The 27994-nt window shown below is 37.7% G+C and overlaps 2 protein-coding genes across 4 annotated transcripts; one reads left to right on the top strand and one right to left on the bottom strand.

Annotated features, from left to right (window-relative positions):
* Window positions 1-612: 612 nt before the first annotated feature.
* On the top strand, window positions 613-5788 carry LOC124163811 (flagellar attachment zone protein 1-like). 3 transcript variants are annotated; one of them, XM_046540904.1, is made up of 7 exons: window positions 613-791; window positions 1249-1423; window positions 1575-1639; window positions 1709-1811; window positions 2380-2507; window positions 4604-4708; window positions 4788-5788. In XM_046540904.1, the coding sequence occupies exons 1-7, from the start codon at window positions 717-719 to the stop codon at window positions 5196-5198; spliced, it is 1062 nt and encodes a 353-aa protein (XP_046396860.1). In that variant the 5' UTR covers window positions 613-716; the 3' UTR covers window positions 5199-5788. The 3 variants fall into 3 exon arrangements, with proteins under 3 accessions (XP_046396860.1, XP_046396862.1, XP_046396861.1); XM_046540906.1 differs by having other exon boundaries at window positions 615-791; window positions 923-1423; XM_046540905.1 differs by having other exon boundaries at window positions 615-791; window positions 926-1423.
* LOC124163810 (fatty-acid amide hydrolase 2-like) lies at window positions 5335-26606 on the bottom strand. The gene is made up of 10 exons (XM_046540903.1): window positions 25848-26606; window positions 25461-25670; window positions 25108-25324; window positions 21441-21658; window positions 15320-15431; window positions 13805-13959; window positions 11386-11547; window positions 10690-10785; window positions 10039-10194; window positions 5335-7091 (listed from the first exon to the last, which is right to left on the bottom strand). The coding sequence occupies exons 1-10, from the start codon at window positions 25869-25871 to the stop codon at window positions 6810-6812; spliced, it is 1632 nt and encodes a 543-aa protein (XP_046396859.1). The 5' UTR covers window positions 25872-26606; the 3' UTR covers window positions 5335-6809.
* Window positions 26607-27994: the final 1388 nt, after the last annotated feature.

Here is a 27994-nt window from a genome sequence, read left to right on the forward strand (position 1 = left end):
CGAAATTGCATGTCCGGATTTATTATTATTTTTATTACAATATCCCACATCGGTTTTACCGCCATGTTTTTGCATTTAAAAAGCTCCTGCTGCATCTTAAAGCGAAAAAATGCCTATATTTTTGAGTGGGTGAGGTAAACCTCTGCCTTAAGTACGCGTAGCTATTGAAAAAATTATTTTTTTACACAGTTGTGAATTATGGCTCATTAGATCAAGCCTGAGGTACGGAAAATATTGAAACTAAGGAATATTTTGCGAACGTCTCTTCGGACGGACGTAAGATAATTTGAAAATATTTTTAAGTATAATGCATCATACCATTATTACAATAATATAACCATGGAAATTATTGAGGATCTAAATCATTCTCACTGAATATTTACGTAATACAGAGAAATGGAATAAAATAAGCAAATAAGAAACGTTTTAAAATGCAGTCCAACGAGGCGGCTACACAGGTTGGGATTGGCTAGAAACACCGTAGTGCATGGCGCGCATTTACAAAATAAGTTACTCTGAGGACTGATATTCACCACAACGATTTAAATGAACTGGAGCTGAAATAACCCCAAAAAAACGTGAATGCAGCAATATATTATTTACTTTGACACATGGAACGGCAAGGTGCGCACACAACGATCAACAGGTGGCTGTTGTTCCCTATTTTAACGCTATTCAATTGTTCCAATTGCGTAATCGCGTAATCAACAACTTCGATGAAAATGGAGAAAGAATTTGGGATCAGCGACGATCTAAGTGATCTCATCAAAGATTATATTCATTGGAAAGAGGTAAGAACCTCACTTTGATGATATATATATATATATATACACTTAAAGTTTCCTCGACATTACGTATGAGAGTAACAATCATTTGTGTTTCTCGCTTTATTTGAAATGTTCACCAATGTTTATTGTTTCAGCAGGCAATGAGGAATTATTCGAGTTGACAACAAGATTACCGCTCTTATTTATTCCAGTTTTAAAATTTGCTCCAAGACTTCCGCTATCGTAAATCATTAATGTGGTCTAACTTGGCCTTCAATCATTGCGCTGACTGTAGGCCAAGTTCTGAAAGTTTACTTGTTAGAAAAAAATCCATGCGACATAAGTTTTCTCGTAATCCATTCTATTGATTCGAGAGCGATGTTAGGAATATTAATAATTTAAATTTACAAATATCCATCGTACTTTCCCTTACATTCTGACTCTCGGCAACTAACATTTTTGAACATTATATCGCTAATAGGCATATCTAGAAATTCACAAGTCTCATCGAGAAATGCATGAGAAAATTGAAATACTTCATGAAGAGCTACGAATTGCCAAAGATTATGAACGTTCTGAAAGATACAAGGACAATTCAATGCACAATCTTTTAAATCAACAGCAGGAGATCATAGATGATCTAATTGGTGTGAAAGGTAAATAAATCTTAATTCAGTCCCCAACTCTTGCCTTCCAACCAGTCTTGATTGGTGAATACCTACATAAAGATATATATTATGATAATAATGGAATACAAAGTAGCTAATTGATTATGTTTTCAATGAATACATCCCTTTGCATTCCAAGATGACAACATCAAACTGACTACTCATAACCAAGAATTGAAAAACATAAACAAAGATCTACAAGAGGTATGTCATTAAATTATGATTTGATTGGGAAATCTATCTCTGAAATGACACTTAGGTTAAATCTTTCAGAAGTTGGAATTAATGGTTAAAGAACACAAAGAAGACGTGGAAAACCTGAAAGAATTCCATTCATCTGAGATAAAGAAAACTAAGAAGGAATCCAATGATGAAGGTAAGCATATCACCCGTATTATATGAGGAATATTACTTTCAAATCTTGAAAGAACTGAAGTAGTGCAGTGTCAAATAAGTCCAAGGGTTAAACTTGCCTAAAATCTCTTCCTTCACATGCATTATGGATTGCAGGGAGGGATTACTAATTTCAACAGTAACTTCTGACAAAACATTTTTCTTTGTACTGTCACTTAAACAGCATTTTGAATAAAGTTGAGTTCTTAAAAGATGAATAAGTACATTTTTTTAGTCAATCATAGGAAGTCACCAGGTACAGAATTCTCTTCCCAATGTGAATTTGTTGACCAATCTCAAGAAATGGTAACAATTCAAATTGAAGGATTTTACTTTATATTCGATATATGACTTGATAAAAATTAAACAATCTTCACCAACAAATACATCATGCTCTATGACCTTCCATTGGAATTAAAAGTAAAAATTGTACTTGACGCTCAGGTGGTTTTTAAAGAACTCAGCCCAGGGCCCTCTGTTAAGTCCCTAACTAAAGATAAAATATATCTAAAGACCATGTTTCTAATTCATTTAGGTTTCTTTTTTTACAGTAATAGCTGTCAAGAGAGAACTTGAACAGAATCAGCAGGAATTTCACCAACGTTACAAGGAAATCGCAAATAAATTAGAAGCTTTAAAACAAGAAAGAGATGAGCAAGTGAATATACTGATAGCTGAGGTAATGAGAGACAGTTGATGTTAACCTAACTCTTCAATTACAATTTCTTACCTACACCTTATTGAGGCTGACCAATATCAGCCTATATAAGACCTCTGTTCACACAGCGTGTAACTTATGCAGACCAAATCTCTGCTTGAAAGAAGTAATACTATCCAAGACGGAAACATGCCTATTGTCAATTCAGGGATTCAGTTCAAAAGCATCTGACTCAGAAATCAGCATTATTGGTGCAAAATTCACAAATGCACAGTGTATGATAGTCAACACTTAAGCCAAGGGAGACAGCAAAGATATCGTTTGGAGGTGTCCGAAAGTTTTATTTAGATTATTTAATAGGGTCACTTAATATTAAACTCACTGAGGCACAATACTCTACTTATCATGAATGTCAAAGCACAGAAATTATCAAACGCACTTAAAGGTAAAGGATGAAAACATTTATAGCTCTATGCACCCATGTGACTGATATTATTTCATAACCTGAGACATGGTTGCTCACAACCAATTCGATACCTCCACTGCAAAAACACCTAACAATCGCCCACCCAATCAAATCCGCTCATCTAGTAGCCCAGCCATACGAATCTGCTCAGCTGGCAGTGTCCGGAGCATAAACGCTCACCTTCAAGCTTGGAGAATAAGAGGTGAGCAGTTATGCTCGGCACACTGCCAGCTGAGCGGATTCGAATTGTTGGGCTACTAGATTAGTGGATATGATTCAGTGGGCGATTTTTGAGCCTTTTTGCAGTGGAGGTATCAAATTAGATAGTGATTTCAAATTTTTGGGCTTATGTTGACACATTGTTGTCGGTTGCATACGCACATTTAGTTGCAAAACAGTTGTACATTCAACTGGGGTATTTAGTCCAATTATAATCAGCAGTGCTAAGCAAAGACAGTAGAAATAAGCTAATTGCTATTGTCTTTTCAGTATTAGTTAATATAAGCTAATGCTTAGCAATGACAGAACCAGAATAAACAAATGGATTTGCAAATAATGCAGCAAAGCAGTCAAGCTGTGCAAAGACGGCTTATCATTTGAGCTATCACTGATGCTAAGTCTCACTAAGGGATGGAAAGATGATTGCATGATTTAGGTTGACTCGAAAATCTAGCTCTTGCTCAGAAGGCTGTTAAAGACAAAGCTAAAATTTTTGGTAAAAAAAAGTAGCTATAGTATGGACTTCAATATTTGTACTACGGAGACCACCACCTTTATTGCCAGGGTACCCTTAGTACGTTATAAAACAGATAGAGATACCTAAACATAGAAATAACTGTGTTTATCGAATAAATATGATTGATGTTAATGATTTATAGCATTATTCACAAAAAATAGATCTAATTCAAGCTGCCTCTTTCATGGCGATGGTAAAAAAACTGACTCTATTGGAAACCCCAATGCATCACCATATTAGTAACCTTTGTGCTACAGAAGAGGTCATTTGGCTCTGTGGGAGGCTGGTGTTTGATCTGTTCACATTAAAAATACTTATGAATGATGCTTCATTTACTCATTGAGTACTGGAAACTGAAATGAATTTCACTCCATCAAAAAGTAGACCTTACATAGAAGAATTAACAAAAATGCAATTGTGATTTTCTCCATCAATCTAGATACATGGAAAGCATGAAGGGTGGAGAGGAATTAACTTTCTCCAGTTAATCATCAGTCTTTATTTATGAAAATTGTGGAAAAAACTAAAAACATTGCTGGGTAACCTTTTGGATCTGCTTGGTCACAACCGAGTGCATCACTTCAGGCATCTCTTGGTGCACTGAACTACACTCAGGCAATGATCATGCTATTTATACTTCAAAGAGTAATAAGGATCTCCTTTGGTTTTAGATAGATTCCTCGAGATCTTTCGCAGCCTCGGCCATTCCCCCTTTTTTCCCCATTTTCTTTTTTTTTACTTCATGATGCAAGTCCTATTGTTTGTTTAGTATGCATTGTACATATGTGATATCATTTGACTCTTCACTGCATGGGAGTGTTAAATTGCTCACAGTAGCAATGCTAATTCTAAGTTTCCATGATGAAATTCAAAAATTATTAGGATAAAGCTCATTTTAAAAATTCTATTCCTCAGTACGAGGGGAAACTCCAAAAGTCGAATGAACTGCTGGCATCGGCAACCATGGAGAACAAGAACTTGAGGGAAAGGGTGGCTGCAAACATGTCCATATATCAGAAAGTGAGTCAAATACCTTGTAACTTAGCCACCACCACTCATTATGAATTATACGCACAAAATGAGATTAACTGTTTTTCAGAAACTACATGAGCTGGAGAAAGAGAACTCAATTGCTTCCTTCCGATCTTACGGGGCTGATTCTTCGCCCATTGGTCAAAACATGGTGGGGAATTTCCACAGAGCAACAAAGAAACCTGGGAGGCCGCTGGCATCTGCCTCTAAATACACTCCGCTAACCATGGATTCCAGGATCCAGTTGCCCGAGGTCCATAGCAAGGAACAGAGGGGAATCAAAAAGTATTTAATGAGTGGACAGAAGCACTTGGGAATGATTGCTGAACCACTAGACAGCCAGGTATGCTCAGAAAGCCACTCAGAAGATGAAAAGGAGGCACAAGCATTCAACCCTCGACAAAATGTTACATTTCCCATGGTGAAGAAAAAAAAACTTTTCACTCCAGGAGATGATAACTTATTGAGACCAATGTGAGGAGACCACAGGGAAGCCAGATCCTTGTTAAGACAAACATGAATAATATAGAAATATGGGCTTAAATAACAAATGTAAACTCATTACTGAGTAATAGTAGTTGTGATGATTGTTTGACTGAAATGATCGAGTGAAAAAATCATCAAATTGTTCAATTTTATTACAACCAAATATAAAATACTGTGTTTTAGATAAAATAACAAAATACATTAGTAATAGCATTGATTTCATTTCCACCATTTGAGAGAGAGCCCTATAATCATTTACTGTTAGAAAACTGGAATAATAGGATGTAACACAGGTTCCAAATAGCTTATACCTCCCACATCTGACACAAACTGCATACAAAAGGGAAATATTACCCATGTAAATTAAATTCAACACGCATCTTCAATCATGTTTTCAAACAAATACACCACCTTATACACCTCACCAAGGAAGCATTAGGTCCCAAAATCAACCGAGACCACTGATCTCACACAACTTATATTTTCACCAGAGGAGCCCATTTGTGAGATGGTTTTAAGGAGGTTGTTTGATTTTCACCGGGAAAACTCATGACGCATGTGTTCTTTGTTATCTACAGCAAACTCCTCAAGCAAAAGCTTTGATATAGGGAGCAATAATTTGCCCTAGCAATACATCGGCTGTTACCATGATCAAATAAAAGTACAAAAAATGAAAGCCAAATGAATTCCTCAGATGAAATAAAGCATATTCATATTCTATTGTCCCAGTACGATCCACTGGATTAATTGATCAAATAGCATGCAAATGTTCACATAAAAATAACTTAAGCATTATGACATGTCAGTTTCAATATTTAGGAATATGAAATGCTTCAAAATATGGCAAAATAAATAATTTCCTAACAAACTCCAAAAAGGAAATAACAGCAACAAAAATTAACAATTTTTAACAGCAGCCATTGGTAGCAGATACATCAGGGAGACAAACAGAAGCTTAAGTCACAATAAGCAGAGAGCACAGGCTTTGAAATACATACCAGTTGTTGCTTACATGCAGTAAAAATAAAGAGAGATAAAATATAAAAAGTACATTAAAATGCTCCAAAGTTAAACCATGAACTTATAACCATAAAACACAGGAATTTATATAAGAAATTTTCCTAGGAACTATACTTTCAATAGTAGGTCATGACTGCTTCTATTTCAAAGTCACTAGAGAGAGAGAAATGCAGATAGGAACTATGGAAAGCCATTACATCCCACAAACAGTTATACCATTCCTTACCTTATCCTGAGCCAATGTAACAGCCTGTTTAATACTTTCCCCATTATATTATATTTGGTAATAAAGTTAAATTTATTCCAAACCACATGAATACAACTAGAACATATAAAAATCTTGCTGTATAAATAGTGTTGGTATCAAATAAATAATAATGTCACCATCACATTACGCAAGCTACCACCGAGCTTGGAGGAGGGTGCCTGAGCTAACATTAGTTAAAAAATATGGCTCCAAATGCAGCCACTTACTTTGACACACATACAAGAAACTTCCACCAGTTTTCCAAGAGCGTGAGATGGTCAGCCCACTCCACCATCATGCAACACCGTTACCACAATTTCAACGAGATTTACAATATCATGTGGACTGGAAAGGGGGGACCCATCCTCCAAACGCCTTCTCCAACTCCTTAGCCACAGCCAAACAAAGGTGGTCCTTATGAGGGCCAGCGACCACTTGAACGCCAACAGGGAGGCCATCCCTGTTTAGGCCCAGGGGTACTTGCGTCACGGGAAAATTCAACACGTTCAAGACAGCAGTGTAGGAAAAGTTGTATGGCCGGAGGAGGGACGAGTTTCGATAGAATGCAGGGAATGGATGGCTGGGATATAGAAGCACTCCATCATCACCAAGTAAAGTCTAGAGGAAAATAAAAAGATAAAGTTAATAATAAAATTAACCTCACAACATAGCGATCAGATAATGGAAGGTCTAACGGACTAAGAATTTCTATATCATTAGCTGAATGAAAGGAGTGACAAATAAACTACAAAGATTTCTTTAATTGTAAGGGCAATTTACCTAGTCATTATGAATGATGGGAGGGTTTCAACTGCATTGAAACACTGGTACATGAGTAACGAGATGGCAGTCAGTATCCAGGTAGGTTACGGAGTATAAATAGAAATAGAACTACCCGGACAGATTCAATACGGTAAACTGTAATTATTACGAAGTTCACAGGACCTAAAAACCGTAGGGTAGTAATAATTAACTTCGTAAAAAAACATACCTTGCCAAAATACCTTGTCTCTTCAATCCCCCCGTACTTATAGTCACACTGCTGGTTAGCTTCAGAGTCATGAATATGTTATACGTGATTAAATTACGCACAAATACGGTGAGTCCTTGATACGAACAAGATGTGTCCTGAGGCCTTGTTCATACCTTGATAAACCTATGCAAGGCATGGAAAAGTGTGGTTATCCTGCATTTTGCAACACTTAATTACAATTTTGCATTAACTCGTGATTGTGACGAACTGATCTAACTGCACATGCGACTTGGCTAGGGCCGAAGAAAATTCCCTGTCCACGGGAAAGAAGAACGGGCAAAAATGCTGAACAGTTCCTGACTTCACAACGGATTCATTGATACTTTGTTCAGACAGTGCCCAAAGAGAAGTTCCTCTACACCACACCGTGACGCATCGGCCTACCCCTCAGATGCTAAATTTGAAATTTGGGGCACACTTGAATTTTTCGAATGTTCGTACATCTAAAAGTCGACTGTTCGTCAGATGAGGACATATCATACGGCCAATTTATGAACGGAAATGAGTGGGTCACCATTATTCAACAGGAATGATGCTCTTTTTATGATGTTGCTTGGATACTGAAGTATCTCCTACTGAAGAAAGAACCATGATTGAAGCTCTAGGGTACAGTGCACAAGGAGAACTTAAATGTAGCATAGTGTATACACACCTAAATGCCGTTGCTTATCAGTGAAAATTTTTCTTAATTTCTTTTATAACTGCTGGGAGCGGGAATGAGATTCATAATTTCATAATCACTAAATTTTCGTAATAACATTTCTTTGCTATAAATTGGACTAGCCTTTTCTTCGGTACCAACAATTTGCTTCGTAAAAATGAGAACTTCGTAATAACGTTGTTCGTATTAATGAGAGTCTACTGTAATGCCATTGATCATACTTAGACGATTGAGAAAATACCTCCCCCATCCTAAGATTACACATATCATCACACATCATATCAACATAATTCCTCATTTATGGGGTATATACTTGATTTCTGATATTATTTCATTGTTTACGAGACCCTTACTCCACAACCAGCAATACATCTTAGCGAAACACAAGCTCTTGACTAGGTTTATCACTGATAGCTGTGTAAATTATCCAGTGGCGGCGCGTGCGTATACGCATGTTAGCAAGTGCACACCCAAAGATGAATAAATTATAAAAGAAAACTATTCCTCTGCAACGCGAAGGATAAAAGTACTGTCTGCATATGCAAGAAACATGAGCCTCCGAACGCTACAGCTATCTCCTTTTCGAATTCACCGCTCTACAAGTGTGCGATCCCATGGCATCATGCCGGGCGCATTTTCGGTCTGTGCGATAGCTTGAGGGAGCTCTGGCGGGACGAGGTAAGCGGGGGTATGTGCTGTTCAAAGGGGCGATGGGAGCAGACTCAAAACCATGCGAATGCGCACGCGCATGTTTTTGGTGACTGACTAGCAGGTAGTGTAGTGGTGTAGCCGCCACCTACACTACCTGCGCCCAGGATCCTAGTCCGTCTACAGAGCCATCTGTATATCCGTTTTCTATACTACTTCCTCATAGGGTGTAAGGAAAAGAGAATGAATTTCAACGACCGTCACTTGTAAAGGTGTGTAGAGAATAATTATTTTCATACATGCTAATATTATTTCTGTTCATGCAATTTTAAGGATAGAGTGTACCAGTGATATGTTTTGCTTGCTATGTATTCTATTACGACGAAATAAGACGCTCATGGATTAGGATTAACATAATATAATTAAATCATCCTATATCTGCTATAATGCACACCCTAGATAAATTACCACCAGCCGCCACTGAAATTATCTCTACAAATTAAGGAATGTATGCAGATAAGTAAGTTTTAGGAGTTATACATGATATTAGGCCTTGGAAATAAATTTATTCAACACTGCATTTAATATTTTTTATGAATGAAAAAATGGATGAAAGGAAAAACACCAAACAGAGGATATACTATGAATGCATAGTACATCGTTCCTTTTTAATGTATTTACCAATATGTATACCAAATTTTATGATATCGATATGGAAAAAATTGAGGGTTAAACATCTTAATTTTTTTTCGGAGGCCTACCAGATGAAATTCTCTGCATGTACAACATAACACCACATATATGTCTCATTGCATATGAGAGCAAGGAATGCTCATAAGCTGAAAGAGCAACTGTAATTATCTCACTACTTGTCACATTGCTTTGGCTGACGAAAATATTACAATAAGTTAGAAAGCAAGTAACTTCCCTTAATGATGGACTTATACGAAAATTTGGTGCAAGAAATATTTAAGCAAAAATATTAAACGTCGCACTACTACAGAACATTGTAATCCAACACTTGAACTCCATGTTATTTTGCATTGAGATCAATTTTTAATGAGCATCAAGTACTCGGAAGGAATTCTGCAGTATTGATATTACCAGCATTAAAAAAAGTCTGACAAAAAAACACTTATAAAGTGAATGTAACAATATTTAATTTAGAACTCCATCTTCTTAACAGGTTAATGAGCAATAGTATAGTTAATTTTAATACTCACTGTCACTTCATTCAGTAATGCAGCAGTAGTTTCCCTGGCCCATTTCTCATTCACCTTTGGCAGCTTATCATCAACTAATCGATACATGGCAGGAAGACTGAAATCACTCATCCCCAGAATTTTCTTTGGCAATTCAGTCCAAACATTTATTTCACCCTGAAAAAGTTTCATAGTAATAATACAATTATAATAATGAAGGTTTGTCATAAATATGCTTGATATACTTTCTGGTCTTGATTTGAAAAGTTTATATGTTAACACGTTGTGTATCGGGGTACTTAAATGTAGGGGAACGATGTTATTTAGTAGAGGTGTTGAGATTGAGAATATGTGGCAAGGTGGGGGAACTGTCTTTGATTTTCACATGTTTAAGAAGCTAACGTTTAATATGACTTTACCTAATTAACCATTACGATACTTTCATTCACGAGAATTCTCGCCATACATACACAACATGTTAAAGGAACTGACTGGAGAGCTGTGTAAAACCAATCTTAGGATTGTTGACCAGTGATGATGATGATACTGTACAATTAATTCCGAGAAGGTACAGAGAAGCACAGAATATTTTTTCCTGCAATCATCAACAGCCTGAGGCTTGGAAACAATGCCTCTTAATTTCAAAAATATTTTAATCCAGAACTGTCTTACCTCCCGATCAGCCAATTCCCTGGCAAATTTCTCTGGTTCCTGGCTTATCCAATACCTCCAAAGTCGCAAACCATACCTCATCTTGGAGATCCAAACCTTGAAAGAGTTTAGTAAGCAATTTAAAAAACATGGAGAGTAAGGGTAGCTAATTTTACTGATGTAAAATAAGAGTAACCTCTAACAAACTACCAAATAGTTTACAGAAGATTAAATCTGAAGAAACATATGTACCGCCAGTCATTTAAATTATGAAGTCAGTCCCTATCCCACAACTGGCCACCCAGTGCAATGAGACAGATGAACTTCTGACAATACGGAAAAACACATCAATAAATAAAAATAACTGGCAATTGTAGAAAAATTTCAGAAATTTTTAAATAAATGATATATAAATGATAAATGATCAGAATTCTACAAGATTAAGCCTGAAAGCTCTCCCTCTAGAGAAATTCACCTAATTTTCATCATTTTCCAACAATTTTCCCATGAGTAATAATACTGATAATAATGATACTGATAAGAATACTGATTGTAATATGAAGTATCTCGAATACTTTCAATCAACAAACCCCTATCTTTATATAGCCAAAAAATAATTTTGTCATAAAAAAGTAGTTTCCAACAAGAAATCAATGTTCATATGACATAACCCAAAATTGCACATATATCAAATGAAATGTAACAGCAAATAGGTACCTCTGAAACTGATGCGTTTTGGTCCTTCAAGTAAGAAACAACCTTCAGCATGGACCTTTTCAGTTGTTGGTGAACCATGCTCAAGCGAAGATCTCCACTCAAGCCATCGGGAGTTGCACTGTCATCCAGCATGTAGTAGTACTTCAATTTTAGAGGATTTACCTGCTCACAAAGAGACATCATAACAACTCACTATAGTAATTTCAGTAAAATAAAATTTACAATTAATAAACAAAGTCAAACTGTGTAAAACTGATTTTCATAGCACCATCTCTAAAAGAGAAGTTGAATGGCATGTGGAATACTGCAGGAACTGAAAATGGAATCCCAAAACAAAAATTCTAAAGAAATCTGTACTCATTCTTAACAATTTCATAATATTTTAGGCATCAAGTTAACTGTTGTTAAATTATTCATATTTTTAATACCCAATCAACTAGCAGGAAATGAGTGAAGAATGATGCAAACACTTAATATTAATGTTAATTTCAAATAAAGGAATATAAGAGAGGGCATCAGATTCGATATTGCATACAACTTTCCACTGTGGATATGAAAGAAAACTGAACTGCAATACTAAATAATTGCATTTCTAAAGATATAAATTTTATCATCAAATGTTCTCCCATTCATCTGTTGTAGTAATATTGAACTTTGTCCGATACTCCAACAATACCCACGAAATCAAAACATAAAATAATCCCAGTCATCAATGCAGTTACAGTATTGATGTTTACGAGTTACCCAATTTCCTATGTTTATTTTGCCAAAAAAGTCATTTACACAAAATGAGTAACCCCAATAAATACTCAGCTTGCATATAAAATCATACCCACATTGACTCTGAAAAACTAAATGCTATTTTGCAAATCAGCAAATAACCTCACAGGAAACAAAACCCGCAGCATTCACTTTCTTTTTGTAGTATGCCATACCTAGTCATGAATTTCACATAAAATAAATAGTTCTCTCAAATGAAATAAGATGGAGCTACACTCTGAAGAATGAGAGAGACCAAAGAAAATTGAGAGGATATGTTCTCCATGGGTTTTTCATCCATCTTATGTAGATGGTGCGTTCCATAAGTAGTGCAACCTGATTTTTCCTGATGCAACAGTTTGCTGTACTGTGTTCTAACCTACTGGGCTAGGTGGAGGGGTATGTTAACTTCAAAACACACCCGGTCTCACTTAGCTGCGAGCTGCCAGAGAGTCAGGACATACAATCCCATGAACCCTGTTTTGGGTTCATGCAACACAGCACAATGAGTTGTTCAGTTAAACAATGGTATGTTATCAAATTTTGTGTTAAACTCAGGAAATCCACCACTGAAACGTATCCATTAATTTAGCAGGCTTTTGGGAGGGATTTCTTCTCCTAATCACAAGTTTTACAATGGCACAAGTCATTCATGGATCCAACCAGAATCAAAACCATGCTAATTGTTTTTTTTTAATGTCAGGGGTATTGTCCACTACGAATTCGTACAAACTGGGACCACAGTGAACTCAGTTTTCTACTTGGAAGACCTCAAAAGACTGAAAAGGAGGGTCATAAGCTACCGAAGAAACATCGACGTTGTGTGGAAAGTTCATCAGGACAACGCCCAATGAGTCACAGCACCTTCATTGTCAACGACATCCTGACCAGGGCCCACACCCAATTGGTTCCCCAGCCTCCCTACAATCTTGACCTGAGTTCGGCTGACTTTTTTTGGTTTCTCAGTAGAAAGGAGCCATGACAGGAAAATATTGGGACATGATTGAAACCATCCAGGCCCATGTTACCTCGGCTCTAAAAGACATTCCGGTAAAGGCCTTCCAGGCATGGAAACAATGCCTCTAGAAGTTTGTTGATGCAAGAGGGCGCTATTTTGAAGATTTTTTATTATTTATACAAATGCATTCAATAATGATTTTTTATGATTTCCGTTGCATTTTTTATGAAACGCACCTTGTAAAACAACTGTTCTGTTTTATCTGCTGCTTCACATTCAAAAGTACTTATCTAAGCATTGAAAGCAAAACAGCATTGGTACATCCAACCAAAAATATACTAATACAGAGATATCATAATTTATTCAAACATTATTGATTTGAATGAGTAGTTAATTGAGTTGTACTCTTTAAAATTAAATTACCTGATGGAGTCAAATGACTCACTTCATAGCAAGACATTTAGAATAAAAAAATGAATCTACAACGTAAATAGAATCATGTTTGTAACACGAAAAGCCCCAAAGATGACACACATATCTCAACCAGTTCTTAACACAGCAGGCTGAATGAAAGGCTATAATAGTTTTTTTAGAAAATTGAACAAGCTAATGACTCCATTGTGCTACTTTCAAAATACATGCATCTCATAAGACACTGAGAACTTTTATGTTCAGTAAGCCTTTTAGGAACAATGATCATACCTCAGCATCCAGATTCAACAGTTTTGCTTTATCCCCAATTAATGTACGCAAAATAGGGATCAAGTCTTCACTGTGGGTACAAAGAGGGCCAGCAACAACCATTGACTTGACTTCATTACCACTTCTCCGATTCAGTCCTTTGAGTGGTATGAGACCTAGAAGTAAAAGTTAAACAAAAATTGAATGGTGTCCAGTAGATATGAAATTTACATATTTAGGAGGAGGAGTGTATGTAGTGGAAGTATGTAGGAGTATGAAGTTTCACATCATATCAGCAAAACTGTAACACACTTCTGCGTAATCCCTTAAATTTGTTTAAATGAATGGCTTAACTTAGATGCAGGTTACCCTCAGGGCCTAAATACTATTCAAGCACAATTAAAAAGTGCTTTGAATCTCTTGGCAATGATTAAAAGTTCCCATATACACAAACTGTTAAAAATAATATTCACCTCCAAATTCTGCAACACATCAATTGCATTCTCGCTAATCCGTTCCCATGCAGTGCTTTCACCGTAGGTATGTAAACCACCCAAAGTTATTTTTTTCAGAGGAACTGAAGATTTTGTACATCAACTAAAATATTTATATCATCGCAATCGCTCTCCAAAATACTCTCAGACTATAGAGGGGTGAACTCAATGTTACCGCTCCTTTAGGTACAATCCAAGGCAGAGGGCTCATGGGGCCTCACCATTCAACAGAAGAGAGCAATTGAGAAACTTATACTACCATCCTGTCGACTCGATGTGCCCAATCACACGGCAACGGAGAAATCGGTTGAGGGTAAGGGGTGGAGTTTAGTCAGTCTCAGGGAACTAGGAACACCTAGCAGCCAGAAATATTTGCAGCAAGGGGAACATCCTTAAATGGAATCTGCACTATTCAAGTGGTTTTTTCGACAGAAGTCTTCTGTAGGACTGCCCATAAACGGTGTGATGTAAAAGACGAAAGCTGACTACATTTCCAATGGGGAGAAATATCTTCAACCACCGAATCATGCAGTATTCAGTGAACCTTTTGGCTAATTTTTCCAACTGACTGACGCACTGGTTAAACATTCAAAAACTAGACAAAACCAATATTGTCAGCATGATGTATTCACAAAATTATCCAAAAACTTCCACCACATACTAAACACACTGATTTCGACTAGTTATGCTGTTTTTACAGCTTTCCTCGGCGATCAAAAAAATATAAGAATGGGAATAAAACCACCAAAACTGGAGGATTTAATATTTTATAAAATTGAAAATCCCCCCAATTTCTTTCTTCAAATATGTTGATAACCAACTAGATTACGCCTGATAATGTCTCTATACCTGTTTAACTTTGTTAAATACTATTGAAACAAAGGAATAAGTGTAAATATGAATGATTATAAGACTGCAGTGAGTTTATTCAACACCTTCAGATACAACAAGCATTCAGTTTCGCAAGTAATTTCCAAGGGATTATGAGCACTCATTAAACCGGGCTTCCACTGTAATAAAAAAAGCAAAATTTGATTATTACCTGTAGTAGGTTTGTGGCCAAATATTCCGCAGAAAAATGCAGGCATCCTCAAGGAGCCCCCAATATCAGTTCCAATGCCTATGGGAGAACCACAGGCAGACACAAGGCAAGCCTGAAAGAGAAGAATATGCAATCAATGAATGATTTTACACTTTCCCGGTGGACAGAATAAATATACATCATACTCCCGATTATCTGGACTGATGATGGGGAGAGACTGCACGAATAATCGGAAAACACAGATAATTCAAACTTTCTCTTAAATGTCTTGTGATGTTCATAGTTTACGTAAAACAAACAATATATTATTATTTATGCAGTTATTCTGTTATTTAAGTGTGCTTCCCAGACTCATTGAGAGCTTCTTTTTAGTGGCGATAGCATTGTTGTAATAGGGTAGTTTCCTTCATCAAAGAAAACGAAAAGCATTGATTGCAATTCGTTACCCACCATTAGTGTATTCAAAATATACAAATTATTTCGTTTTAGAAAAAGCGGTTTAGACAAATGGCAATGGTCCATTTTTATCCTCATTTGAAAACAGCCAGATTGGCGCCCATGCGATGCCACTCCACGTGACGTCACAGGGACCTAGTTTCTATAAGAGTAGATAGGAGTTTTACATCGTCTGAGGTTACCAATGTATACATGAGGCACAGAGCTCCGGGAAACATCCCTTAACAATCCCCTCTTAAAATTGCCTTTGGTCAGAGAGTTTTCTTTGTTTGATAGGGTATTAGTAATAATTAATGTTAATAATTTACGTAAAACAAACAATATACAGTGGAACTTGGTTATAACGGCATCGGCTGTAACGTCAACTCGGGTTTAACGTCACATTTTATACAGACCAGCCAAAATTGAACATTTTATGTTGTACGAATATATCGTCTACAAATATTGCGACGCTCGGGTATGGCGTCAAAAATTTTGCTATTCTTAAGTTGCAAAAGTGGTAGTGTGATTGTATTGTGTCCCAAAGTTCATAGAAACCATGTGTAGAAAAATCAAAAGCAAAAACAGGTCACAAGCTGGACGTTGAGCTGGTGACGGGATGCAACTCTTTTGTTTAATTGGTGTCTGGAGGGAGCGGGGGCTGTCCCGCATACCTGGGTCATATCCCTTCCCACCCCTACATTCTACAAGGTCACTGACACAGGCACACCGTATTGTATTGTTTGTTCCGTTAGTTACGGTAGATCATCAGTCACACCACAGTAAACAGTGTTGTATACATATAGCAGAACATTTGCGTTTTTACTTTGTCCTTTCACTCAGATTTAAGGGTTTTTTTAATAACGTCACTCGGATATAACGTTAAAAATCTTCTGGTTCCTTTGATGACGTTATAACCAAGTTCCACTGTATTATTATTTATGCAGTTATTCTGTTATTTAAGTGAGCTTCCCGGACTCATTGAGAGCTTCTTTTCAGCGGCGATAACATTGTTGTACTCTAATTATTAATGCTCCATGTTAGGCCTGGTCTCGAAAACTACATATTCGTGGCTGTGTGATCATGGATGGTTCAAAACCACTGCTCGATGTCAGAAACTACATTGTCAGGCACCACGCCGCATAGTCACGTCTCGCACAAGTTTCCTGGATTGCAACTGCTGTGGGACGTGTATCCGTGATCACGGACTGCTGTTGCACACTGCGAGGCTTAGAAAACTGGACCACAGCGCTCTCGTGAATGCAGTTAGCACATGATCCCTTCCATTATACGAAGGGGATTCTAACGCAAATAATAATCCCGGTGTATCCTAGAATTAATGCCATAATTCAGATGATTTTTGTCCGATTTTTTTTTTAAAAGATCACGGAAAATCTGAGCAAAAGTAAAAATCATACACGGATAATGCGCAACCCAGATATACCACAGCCGGATAATCGGGAGTGATTTGTATGTACTTATCTTGGGTTTCCACACACCTAAGGTATTCTAAGAGCGCCGACGTTTCAGCACCCATTCTTCAAGGCTATTGAATATTATAAATATTTATTCAGTAGCCTTGAGAATAGGTGACGAGCCCGAATCCGAAACATTGGCGCTCTTAGAATCTCACCTGTGTTGAAACCTGAGTAAAGTATATTTAATATGAAATCTAGTTGTTCAGCACAGCATAATTTCGTAATATTTTCATTGTTACCCCAATCCCTGCCTTACTTCCTTATGAAATTGGTGCATTTAGTGACCCTTGAACAAAGTAAAAAAAACACAACTTGCAATGTATTACCACGACTAAACTGGTAAACTATGTAGCTGCTAGTGAAATATTGACGTTGTAATTGTGAATATAGAATAAAACTGAGGATTTTTGTGGTAATAATGCTACTGATTTGGCCTCCTAATATTTTCAGAGGATATTGCAATGCATTAGAAAATAATTTCTAAAAAAATTGATAGGGTTTTTTGAGACATTCAATGTGAAAATTTAAAGTCATTAACCTTCATTTTGAAAATCCATAAAAACAGTTCAGGTTTCATTTCACTTTAAACTGTAAATAATTTTAATTGAATAAGTTTTTGCAAATTTTTTTAATAAAAAACTATTTTTCTTAAATAAAATCAATTTTTTGAAACCAATGCATGCAATACCTTTACAAAAATGTACAGATAAAATCTGTATCTAATAATAAATAGAATTATTTTTGCTTACAAATGAATAGAAGCCTTTTAATTTCCCAATGTTAGTGGCCTTCAACTTTCATCGCATTAGAAAACTCAAGGTAGGACCTAATAATAAGCCATGGAATTGATTTTACACTTCAAATTTGCAACAGCAGTGAGGTGCAAAATGTACAAAAGGGAAAAGAATCAGGAAAAAAAAAACTATAAGAGGAATAGAATTCGTTATGAAATACAATTCTGGCAGTAAAAAAAAAAAAAACTCAAAATTTTAAGGAGCTTCTGTAACGACTAAAACCTTGCAAAAGAAAAATCAAAGACTGGGGAAATAACAGTGCTACCTTGAACTAAATAAATACTCATGTCTCGAATATTTAACCACATTAGAGAGTTGAGTCCTTCCCGATCATTTCCTCATTCCAAAATTCCTAAATACTGATTCCATAGCAGAGAGAAACCTAGCAGGACTAATGCCTTTCACATTGCTTTGGCAATCACCAGCCCGGTGTCATCAAGGCCAGCAAGAATAAAAAATGCAAGGTTACATATATTTACCATTCCCTCATACCTTCAGACATACCAAATTTAACTAAAACAAGAGCGTAATTATTTTTTATTGGTTAGCACAAAAAAATGCAATTGAATAAAATATAATCATTAAAAAGATATTTGTATCCACAAACATTTATTATCAAAAATATATTGAATTGATCAAGTTCTACATATTTAACTGCAAGATGCCATTTATTAAATATAGAGTTGATAAAAGTTTTTAGATGTAAGACTTCAAATATATAAAAACAAGGCGATGTCTACTGTGACATCTTCAACTGCGTTTTAATAGCATTGTGTTGGAAATCAATCTAAAAACTGTAAGTTTAAAATTTAGTTGTCACATAAACTAAGGGTAGAAAAATTCAACAGTGAAATAAGAAATACAAATGATATCTCTTATCCTGGATTTACACTGTAAATATCAAAGAAAAACCCTAGACAAGTAAAAAGCTTTAACTAACTCATTTATTGTGTTTTATTTCACTGATAAAAATATTAGTATTACTTTGAAACGTCAGTCCACTATAAAGCCTGAATCACACGACCATTTATTTTCGTCATTTTCAAGTGCTCACTCCAGGAGGGCAAGTCGGTAACTTGGGGCGCCTCGTTTGGGAGAGAGAGTTGTCGCCCAAAATTGTCTCCCCACCCAAGTCCGTAACTCGGTAGAGAGAACTGTTTCTCCCGTTCGGATGGGAGAAAACTCTCTCCGATGGGTAGTATGAAAAATTTCTAAGGCGAATCTGATATTGGAGCTTGATTTATCGAAAAATTAACCGTGTGCAATTTAAAAATGTTTTTAATTTTATGTCAAACTCATCCATGCAAATATTTTCTAAATTAAATGCATAATAACCTCATTATGACTTACTAAAGTCGGGACTACTTTTTTGACCGCGCGCAGTGATTCCTCGCTTGCAAGCGGCTGCTAGGCTAAATCCAAGTGCCGGTATATTTTGCTTGTCACCATGTAAATTCTTCATTTCGTATCAATTACAACCTCACCAAAGTTGAAAATTAAGAGTATATTTCTAATGTGAATACAGCTTTTGCTCGCTGCTTGCAGATTTGTGCAAACATCTTTTGTGCCAAAATTGTGTTATTGTCAATGTGACAACTCCCGTAAATCTTCTGCTGATAATCACAGTGCCAGTGGTTGCAATGTACAAAAATATCGGCTAAGAGTTGTAATTATCAGTGCTCCATCGTGATTGAATTGTAAGCAGTGTTATTACCATATCGATTAATGTCTGACAGCAATGTAAACATTGTCAGTGGCGTGTTCACCTCCGTTGTTCATCGTATAGGTACATTGACATTTCACGATCAAGCTATCAAGATCAAAGCTGAGTGTGAAGTTTCTTTTTCTAGTATATTAACGAATAATAGTCAGAAAAGTCACCTGTGCCTCTTTCGTGGGCTAATTTCTGGCTTTAAATCAGTGAATTAATAGTTGTTTTTATCATAACGAGCTTAGTGATTGTAAGTTGTTCGTGATGAATAAAAGAGTGGAAGTGATTTCCAGTTTTTTTATATTTTATTTGCCTATGTCTCACTTTATATTTACGGTGTGTGCTAGTACTTAGTTTGTGGATATTCATTTATTATTGAAGTACATTTATAGCTTCTGTATGTGTTGACAGCGGAACCGATTCGCGATCTCATGTTGTGTGCACACGGTTATGCTGAGCAGTCGTATTCGTGAAACCAATGAAATGGTGAAACTCTATTACATTGTCGTGGAATAAGTTCTTTTAACAATAAGGGCATGTCTTGTGTTTCATTAACTATCTGTTGCTTTTCATAGGTAACTGTTTAGAAGTTATTTTCCATTATTTAAAGTGCTTTTCTTGCGCTCTCTGAATTAGCATTAGCTTTCTAAACCCCGCTACTTACACGAAAAGAATTCAGAGCTACAGATAATTGTTATTTCATAGGATTGCGGTGTTTTTGTCTGCTATTGAGGGTGATGGATTTTCAGCAGGAAGAGAATCGGACCATCGAAGGACGGATAGGACAACCTTCTCCGCTAATGCGGCCGGAAATCTTCCTCCCTCGCCTCAAACGGTTTATTAATATCCCGCAACAATTTCTCGCTGGTGTTAATTGCCCCACTTCTCTTAAATGCACCTCATATACGAGCAATAATATTCTATGGTTTGAAAGAAAACGCGCCATATTGAGAAAATACAACAAAACACTGTCGAGATACGCACTTTCTCCATGGGAGAAAGAGATACGTCGGGCTCTTGAGGGGGACGTAACTGAAGCGCCCGTCTGGGGCGCCAAAGGCGCTTGAGGGGGCTTACGGACTTGGGTCGAGAGACTAGTACTCTCCCAGGCGACAAATAGTCTCCTTTCTCCGGCGGGGCGCCCTAGAGACTTGGGGCGGGCGACAACTCTCGCGCAGGCGCTTCACGAATCTCCTTTCTCCCATTTTCGGGAGAGAACAGAGTTACAGACTTGCCCTCCAGGAATCACTCAAGTGACCAATTGGAAACGATCGCAACTCACGATTGCTTTTCGTGATGGCTCCAGTGATGAGGATTCCCATCACTTTTTTCATCACTCGGCATGCCGCTCCCATCACTGAAACTGCATATCAGCCATTCAGAATGCCTGGCCATATAGAGCGATTGCAGTGTAATATTTTACCATCGTGGGAACAACATACGTAAACATGAACGACTAGCTGTGAGAATGCTGAAAAGTGACAGAAGGAGTGATGGAAAGACTGACGGAAATAATGACCGTGTGATTCAAAAAAGTGATGTCTTCAACGATCACTTTTACGGCCCTGAAAAGCAATTACTCGAGTGAGCACGAAAGGGACGAAACAAATAATCATGTGATTCAGACTTAATGAATTAACCGTTCTTTTCCAATAGCACAACATTAAACACATATGAAAGGTATCAAAGCAAAAACAAATTACCTCTCCCCCACTGGATCCACCAGTTGTCCTCGTTGTGTCGTATGGGTTGTAAGTTTGTCCATGAGGCATGCACCACGTTTCGTACCACATCCCTAGTTCAGGCACGTTTGTAACAGCCAGGGGAATAGCACCCGCTTCCCGCATAGCCTTCACCACATCAGCATCTTCGTCAGCAATTATGTTCCGCCTTGATGCCAAGCCGATTGTGTGGCGCAGGCCTAATTCACCATTCAAAGTGAAGATCTAATCAGTAGCATATTTGTTTTAAAATTTCCAGCTAGCACAAGCATCCTCATAATTCTTATCAAACCAAACAAAACAATCTTTTATTCATAAAATGCCAATGACTGATGATGGTTATATATTCTATCAACAGGGTTCTGACTAACTTCCCGTTCTCGATTTACCTAACCTTTCCCTAACTTTCCAGAGCAATGTTTTACTGCTGATGTTATATAAATGGCAAAACAGTAATACTTAGGGATATTACGGAAAATGCAGCCAGTTAAACTATAGAATCAAGTCGATTAGTAGCAATAAATCATGAAATATTAGTAGAAGTAAATTAAATTAGCATCAAGCTGGAGCTACCTCACACCCCCAATCAGGAAGGCCACAAAATGCTAACTTGCTCTTCAAAAAGAGCATTATTTGGAAGCATGTGGCTAAACACACTGGAGATTTTCCGTGACCATAATCTAAGTTCACTACGTCCAGCCCCAATTTTATTTCCCTGACCTGTACGAACCATGATCAAGTATCATGCATATTTTAAATATTGAGCAGATTAATTCATAAATGTAAAAAAAACAGGAAAATTTAAAAAAAATAACAGATATTTGCCATCAAATTAGAGCCATTGGTAGAATATTGCCAAAAACAAAGCATTCCTAGCCAATCAACAGCAAGATCTATACTGGTCTAGATTCAAGTCATGGATCTTACCACTTGGATAACATACAAATAACAGTTTAAATAAACTTGCAAAAGTGCTCTGCTGAATGCTACATTTTCCAAAATCCTAGATGCATATGGAATATTTTTTTCCCCTTTTCCCTTGAGATAATCCTCCTCTCTCAGATGGATAGCTGCAGAGGTGAGGGCACAGATAATTCTCTATTATACCTGTTCTACACGCTCGGATCAGGTCATCCGGCTTAGCTCAGCCAAAACGCTCAGCGCAAACCCATTCTTAACCCTTAAACTGCGCAAATAAGCTGAAATAGGCTACTGAGGGTTCCTGGCGGCTACTGAAGGTCAATAAAAATAAATAGAGGAGTAAAAGATGTCTGCATGACATCTACTTGTCAAAAGAAGAACTAATAAGCACCTATGGACTCAGAGAGTAGAAGCATAGTGCAAATCGTCAATAGACAATGGGAGCAGTCTGCTAAGGCGATCGCTTATAGATGATGGGAGCAAGTTAAGGGTTAACGAGAGGCTTAAGGCATCAGAGGCCTTGCCATCTGATGGCAATAACTGAAAGCCTAAGAACACTTCAGAATCGGCGAGCACTGAAGCATTTTATGGAAAAAGTTCTAGGAAAGGAGATAATTTATTTTGGCAGATCAGTGAATTCCTGAGTTGATAGTTGAGGTACTTCTACAGAAGGATATGAATTTAGAATAATTAAGATGATTTTTCGTCGGCTAGGACGATAATACATTGCTTCCTCAGGTTTTGTTATAGGTTAAGAAGAGAATTTTGAAGTTTGTAACAATTAATTGCGAGTTTTATTTGAGTTGAGTCGGAGAATGTTGATGTGGCAATTGTTGGGAGAGGAACAATGAGGCATGTGATGGTGGATGGGGATTGTTGTGAACGGAAAAGAAGGGGAGTTGGATTGTAATGATCATGGCGTGTGGATGTGTTTTTTACATAAAAAAAAATTCTAAATATATATTTGGTATATTATGACTCCGTAAATTAAATATTATGACTGTTTTGGATCTTCAATCGAATGGTTATGAAGGTGTCCGCGAGAAGATGGCAAGAACGCTGATGAGAAGGCGATGACGGTAAAGGCTTTCACGTTTCTTGTTCACTGGGAACGTATTATAATATTCCAGTAAGGACGTTAGTCTCATCCACAATCCCATTTCGAGCACGCATCACTAACTTTGTCTTTGCTGACCTCAGTGAGGAATCACACTCAAAAGAAAACCAAACCCATCCAAATACACACGCCCTATGAGAGAGAGGTGATGACAACAGTGCAGCGTTTAACTTAAGCTGGAGGTCCCAGGCAAGATGATCCGACCCCCTCGGCTGAGCCGTGGTAACGCCTCTACACAGCAAGATCAGACGCCAGGACGGCTGATCCTAAGTGCTGAGCCGAGCGTGTAGAACAGGCATTATCTAACACACTTCCAACTGCCAATGGCATCAACTTTCCTCATAATAATTTCCATTAGTGGGAGGCCATTGAGTGCACTGACACCTCTGGCAGAAGATGAAGCTAGGCAAGACCCACCAGCGGGTCATACAGTCAGACTGAAGGGAAATTAAATTCCACTACACAGCAAACGCTATAAGACACATCTACTGAGGTGTAAGTGTTACGCTGACTTGCATTCCCACCATGGTTAGCTGTAGAGCAAGCAGATACATAATACCTTCCTCTCACCCTCCTGCATCCAGTGAGGAAAAGCTGGGAACTGCAAGCTAGCGGATACGTTGGTGGGAAGAAGACACGACGTTGGGAGTTGGTTTGGGGACGACTTGCGGGTTAGTTGTACCTGAACGCGAATAAAGTGGAGTTATGGAAAAGACCGGGAATTTGTTACTAATTCCTTAATTCCCTTCCTCGCATTCCCTCTGCAGCCTCCGGCGGACCCGAGAGACTTACAGTGGGATATTTTCAGTACTAACTTGTAAGTACGATCCTGATTTAGGTCCAGGTCTGTTTCTGCGAGTAAAAAATAGTCTACCTTCACTACATATGCACTTTCTTAACAACATCAAAATAATAGCATCTACAGCAACTTTAGAGCTAATACTTTTAATGAATACATGATGCAATATGGAGTGTGTATTTGATGATGACAGCAAAGTTTGCACTTTAGTTAGGCAGTATAGTTAGGAATCCTCATAAAGAGAATGACGAGAACACCACAAGTTTTTTGTCTAAATACCAACATAAATTTGATGGAACTAGAATGAATTGTTAATGATAGAGAATCTATCAACTTATAAAATACAAAATCAATGAAAACATAGTACAAGAGCAATAAACGAATAATTTAGGGATGGAATTGAGCGTTACGCTAATGGCAATGATCCTTTTGACATCATAATTATTGTGATTTTTGCAGCAGTCATGAATAAGTTCCAGTTTGAAAAAGGCACACACTATAGTGTCAACTCTCAAATAAATTACATAAATCGTTGAAATAATTACTCAGCAAAACAAAGCAATTGGAATATTTATCTGAAAGCATAACATGAATTAGAACCACCGCCGATTTTCTTTCACAGCCAAGTGTTGCCAGTAATTATATACGATGCATTGAGTGTCACGATCTAATATTCGCTCACAATTAACGGTAACTTGTTCAGCATAAAAATAGTAAGACTGAATTGAAAACGAAAGCAGTTACAGGAAAGTGGTATACCTTGGTGTTCACTTTTATAAAGTTGAAATTATGGACTGAATGAACGTACGTACCTTTGACCATTGTGCTCACTTTGGACGAGAATGGAACTCCAAGGAATGGCTTCTTTTTCAATTCCTCTTCTGAATATTTCCCATTTTTTATTGACTCGTCGATTTTCTTTGCCTCTTCTAACGCAGCATGAAATCGATCATCCACCACACAATTAAGTACCGGATTTATTTCCTTTATCCTGTCAATATAAGCTTGAACAACTTCTTCAGAAGTCAGCTGAAATAAAAACAACAAAATTCATCAACCAATATGCATGAATGAATCGGATGCAGTTCAAACATTCCCACACTTGTAAAAAATAACATCAACGTTTTCATAGGCAAGGTAAGCAACCAATAATTTAAACACTTACGCTTTGGTTTTTAATCTCAGTCGCCAGCTCGACGGCACTATTAAATAATATCTTCTTCTTCACCGGAGGGGCAACACGTTTTGATCCTTTGAAGTACCATGAAAAACACATATCTATTATCAGGTCAATAGTAGCGTGAAATCCTAGGACCAGGTACAAAAGAAAGGAACGAAGAGGTGATATCCACCAGCATCCTCCACTGCATTCGGCCTAAGAAAACAAAATACAGCAATTCAAACGCAAATTATTTTGCGTCGACTTTCATTTGGCCACCAATTCATTTGGGCATTCGAATTCGAAAATTTGGACTGATAGACGTATTGCCCCAGCATTCTATAAATGATTTAAACCAAAATCAAAACCCTTTCCTATAAGAAAACAACTCACATGACTGGGCTGCGATGTACACATGTTTCCTCTTCAATTTCTCTTCAGACCGAATGATAAACTGTGATGAACGCACACACTATATTCCGAATATCTACTATTCACGAATTCTGACCGCTCAACTAAGCATTTCAAACTGTGCACTTCTCCACGGCCTTCGTTATCGCAACACTCCTCCACTCTCAGCAACTCTCAGCATGAAAATCCCAACTATTTTCCTCCCCTCTCTTGCACCCCAGCCCCAGTGACGTAAACATACGCGGTGGCCCAAGGCGACGAATGAGACAGAACGATTTCCTCACCCTCCTAGCCCCTCCAGCGACACGGCTCGTGACCCCGCGCCCGCGCACCTTGTATGTTGTTTACCTTTTTTTCCTGTCGCGTCACCTTCGAGGCCGTGATTTGTATTCCGAGTCGCAGTGTTTTAATTTTCTCGGGGAAATCCTTTGACTGCTATCGGTTGTATAACAAAATATGCTATGCTTCTCACGGAATTCCCTATTGTGGTTACTTTAATTATGAAATCAATTTTAAATTCCACGTTTACCCGGCTCGGAGAGTGTCCCAAAGATGCGGCAAGAGATCCGTAGCGATTGCGATGGGCTATTTATGGTAAAAGCTTATGACTGATATCGGTATCTAAAAGTATCTCCGAAGTGATTTTTTTACCGAAGTTCCGCTTCTCCGAAGACTGTTGTTCTAATCAATCGCTGAGATGACTATTATATTTATCGGAGCCATAAATTTTCATCATGGGCCATTCACACGTGAGGCGATTTCGCAAGTTGCCTGAGTGATGGGAGGTGCACCGTTACAATTCTCTCACAAAGCATACGTGACGAAACGCAATCGACGGACTCCGTACTGCGCAACTACCGGGGCAATGCTTATAATCCCAAAGACATTTACGATCGCTTCATGACTAGGCAACATCGCCGGCACCAATGAATTAGAAGTCTCATCGATCCTCCTGGCAGATATATTCAGTGTCAAGTCACATTTCTTGGTCGTTATATTAGACATGACTTTACTTTCATGAGGAGAAAAATGGACTTCCCCACTTAATTTATTTACAGTTCCCCCATTCTACAAGTAAAAGAGTGGAATTTTCGACCTATCAAGTTTATAGCATTGGGAAGAGGCATAGCCATCCAGCAAAACCGTTGCAACATCTCTCACGCAACCCCCGCAGCTATGAATTAAGGCTAGGGGTGTTTTAGGCGCAGAACACTGGGGTGTCTAGAGAGTGGAATACCTACCAGGGTAAGCGGGTGGTGCGGGGGCCCTCCCCAGAAAAATTTTCACATAAATGGTTCAAAATGGTGAGCTTTGCGGCCTTCTGAGGGATATTTTATTAGTATTCACTGTATTCTGTTAGTAATATTAATCCAATTAAGTGAACTGGATTAAACTTCAAAATTTCTCTGAGCTCTGGAGGGGGGGTTCATCCCCCAAAACCCCCCCTCGCTGTGCCACTGCCATGCCCTACCTGAGATGGGAACACCGAAAACGTTTTTTGGAGGACCCCCTTGGTCATGGAGGGACGAATTATTCATCGCCTCTTTGGAAGGCCCTGGGTCATAGTCAATGGGGATCAGAAACCCTCTAAGCCATCAGAAAATGATTATTTTGTGACATACATTCCTTTTAGCAACGCACCTGAAAAGACTACAAACCACCAAAAGTGTCACCATTCACAGGATAATTGGTGCACCAAGGTTTTTTTAGTGATAGGAACATCCGTGAGGATATAAATTCACTCCATTCTTGCAGCTCAAAAATTTCTCTGAATACTTTCGCTAAATCACTGCCCCTAACTGAAAACAAATCATTCTCTCACCTCTGTAACTACAACCTCCTTGTGAAACCCAAATATATATGTAGTCCCTAAAATTGTTTTCTTACCTTCTCATAACCCTACCCCATAAATAACCTTACTGATATCCCACGACTTCAACCAATTGTTTGAAACTAATAATACATGAAAAAGGTAGTAGACAGCCTGCAGCTGGGAACTACAGTAAACAATGATAGAGAAATAGTTGGGTGCATGCATGCATGCATTCCTCTGAGTGCATGCTGGAAAGAAAAAAGCTTTTAAATTGGCATCTTTCTTCTTTCATCCATTGGAAGCACCCTCAACTAAC

Source organism: Ischnura elegans, chromosome 8 (genome assembly GCF_921293095.1).
Source record: "Ischnura elegans chromosome 8, ioIscEleg1.1, whole genome shotgun sequence".
Taxonomy (NCBI): domain Eukaryota; kingdom Metazoa; phylum Arthropoda; class Insecta; order Odonata; family Coenagrionidae; genus Ischnura; species Ischnura elegans.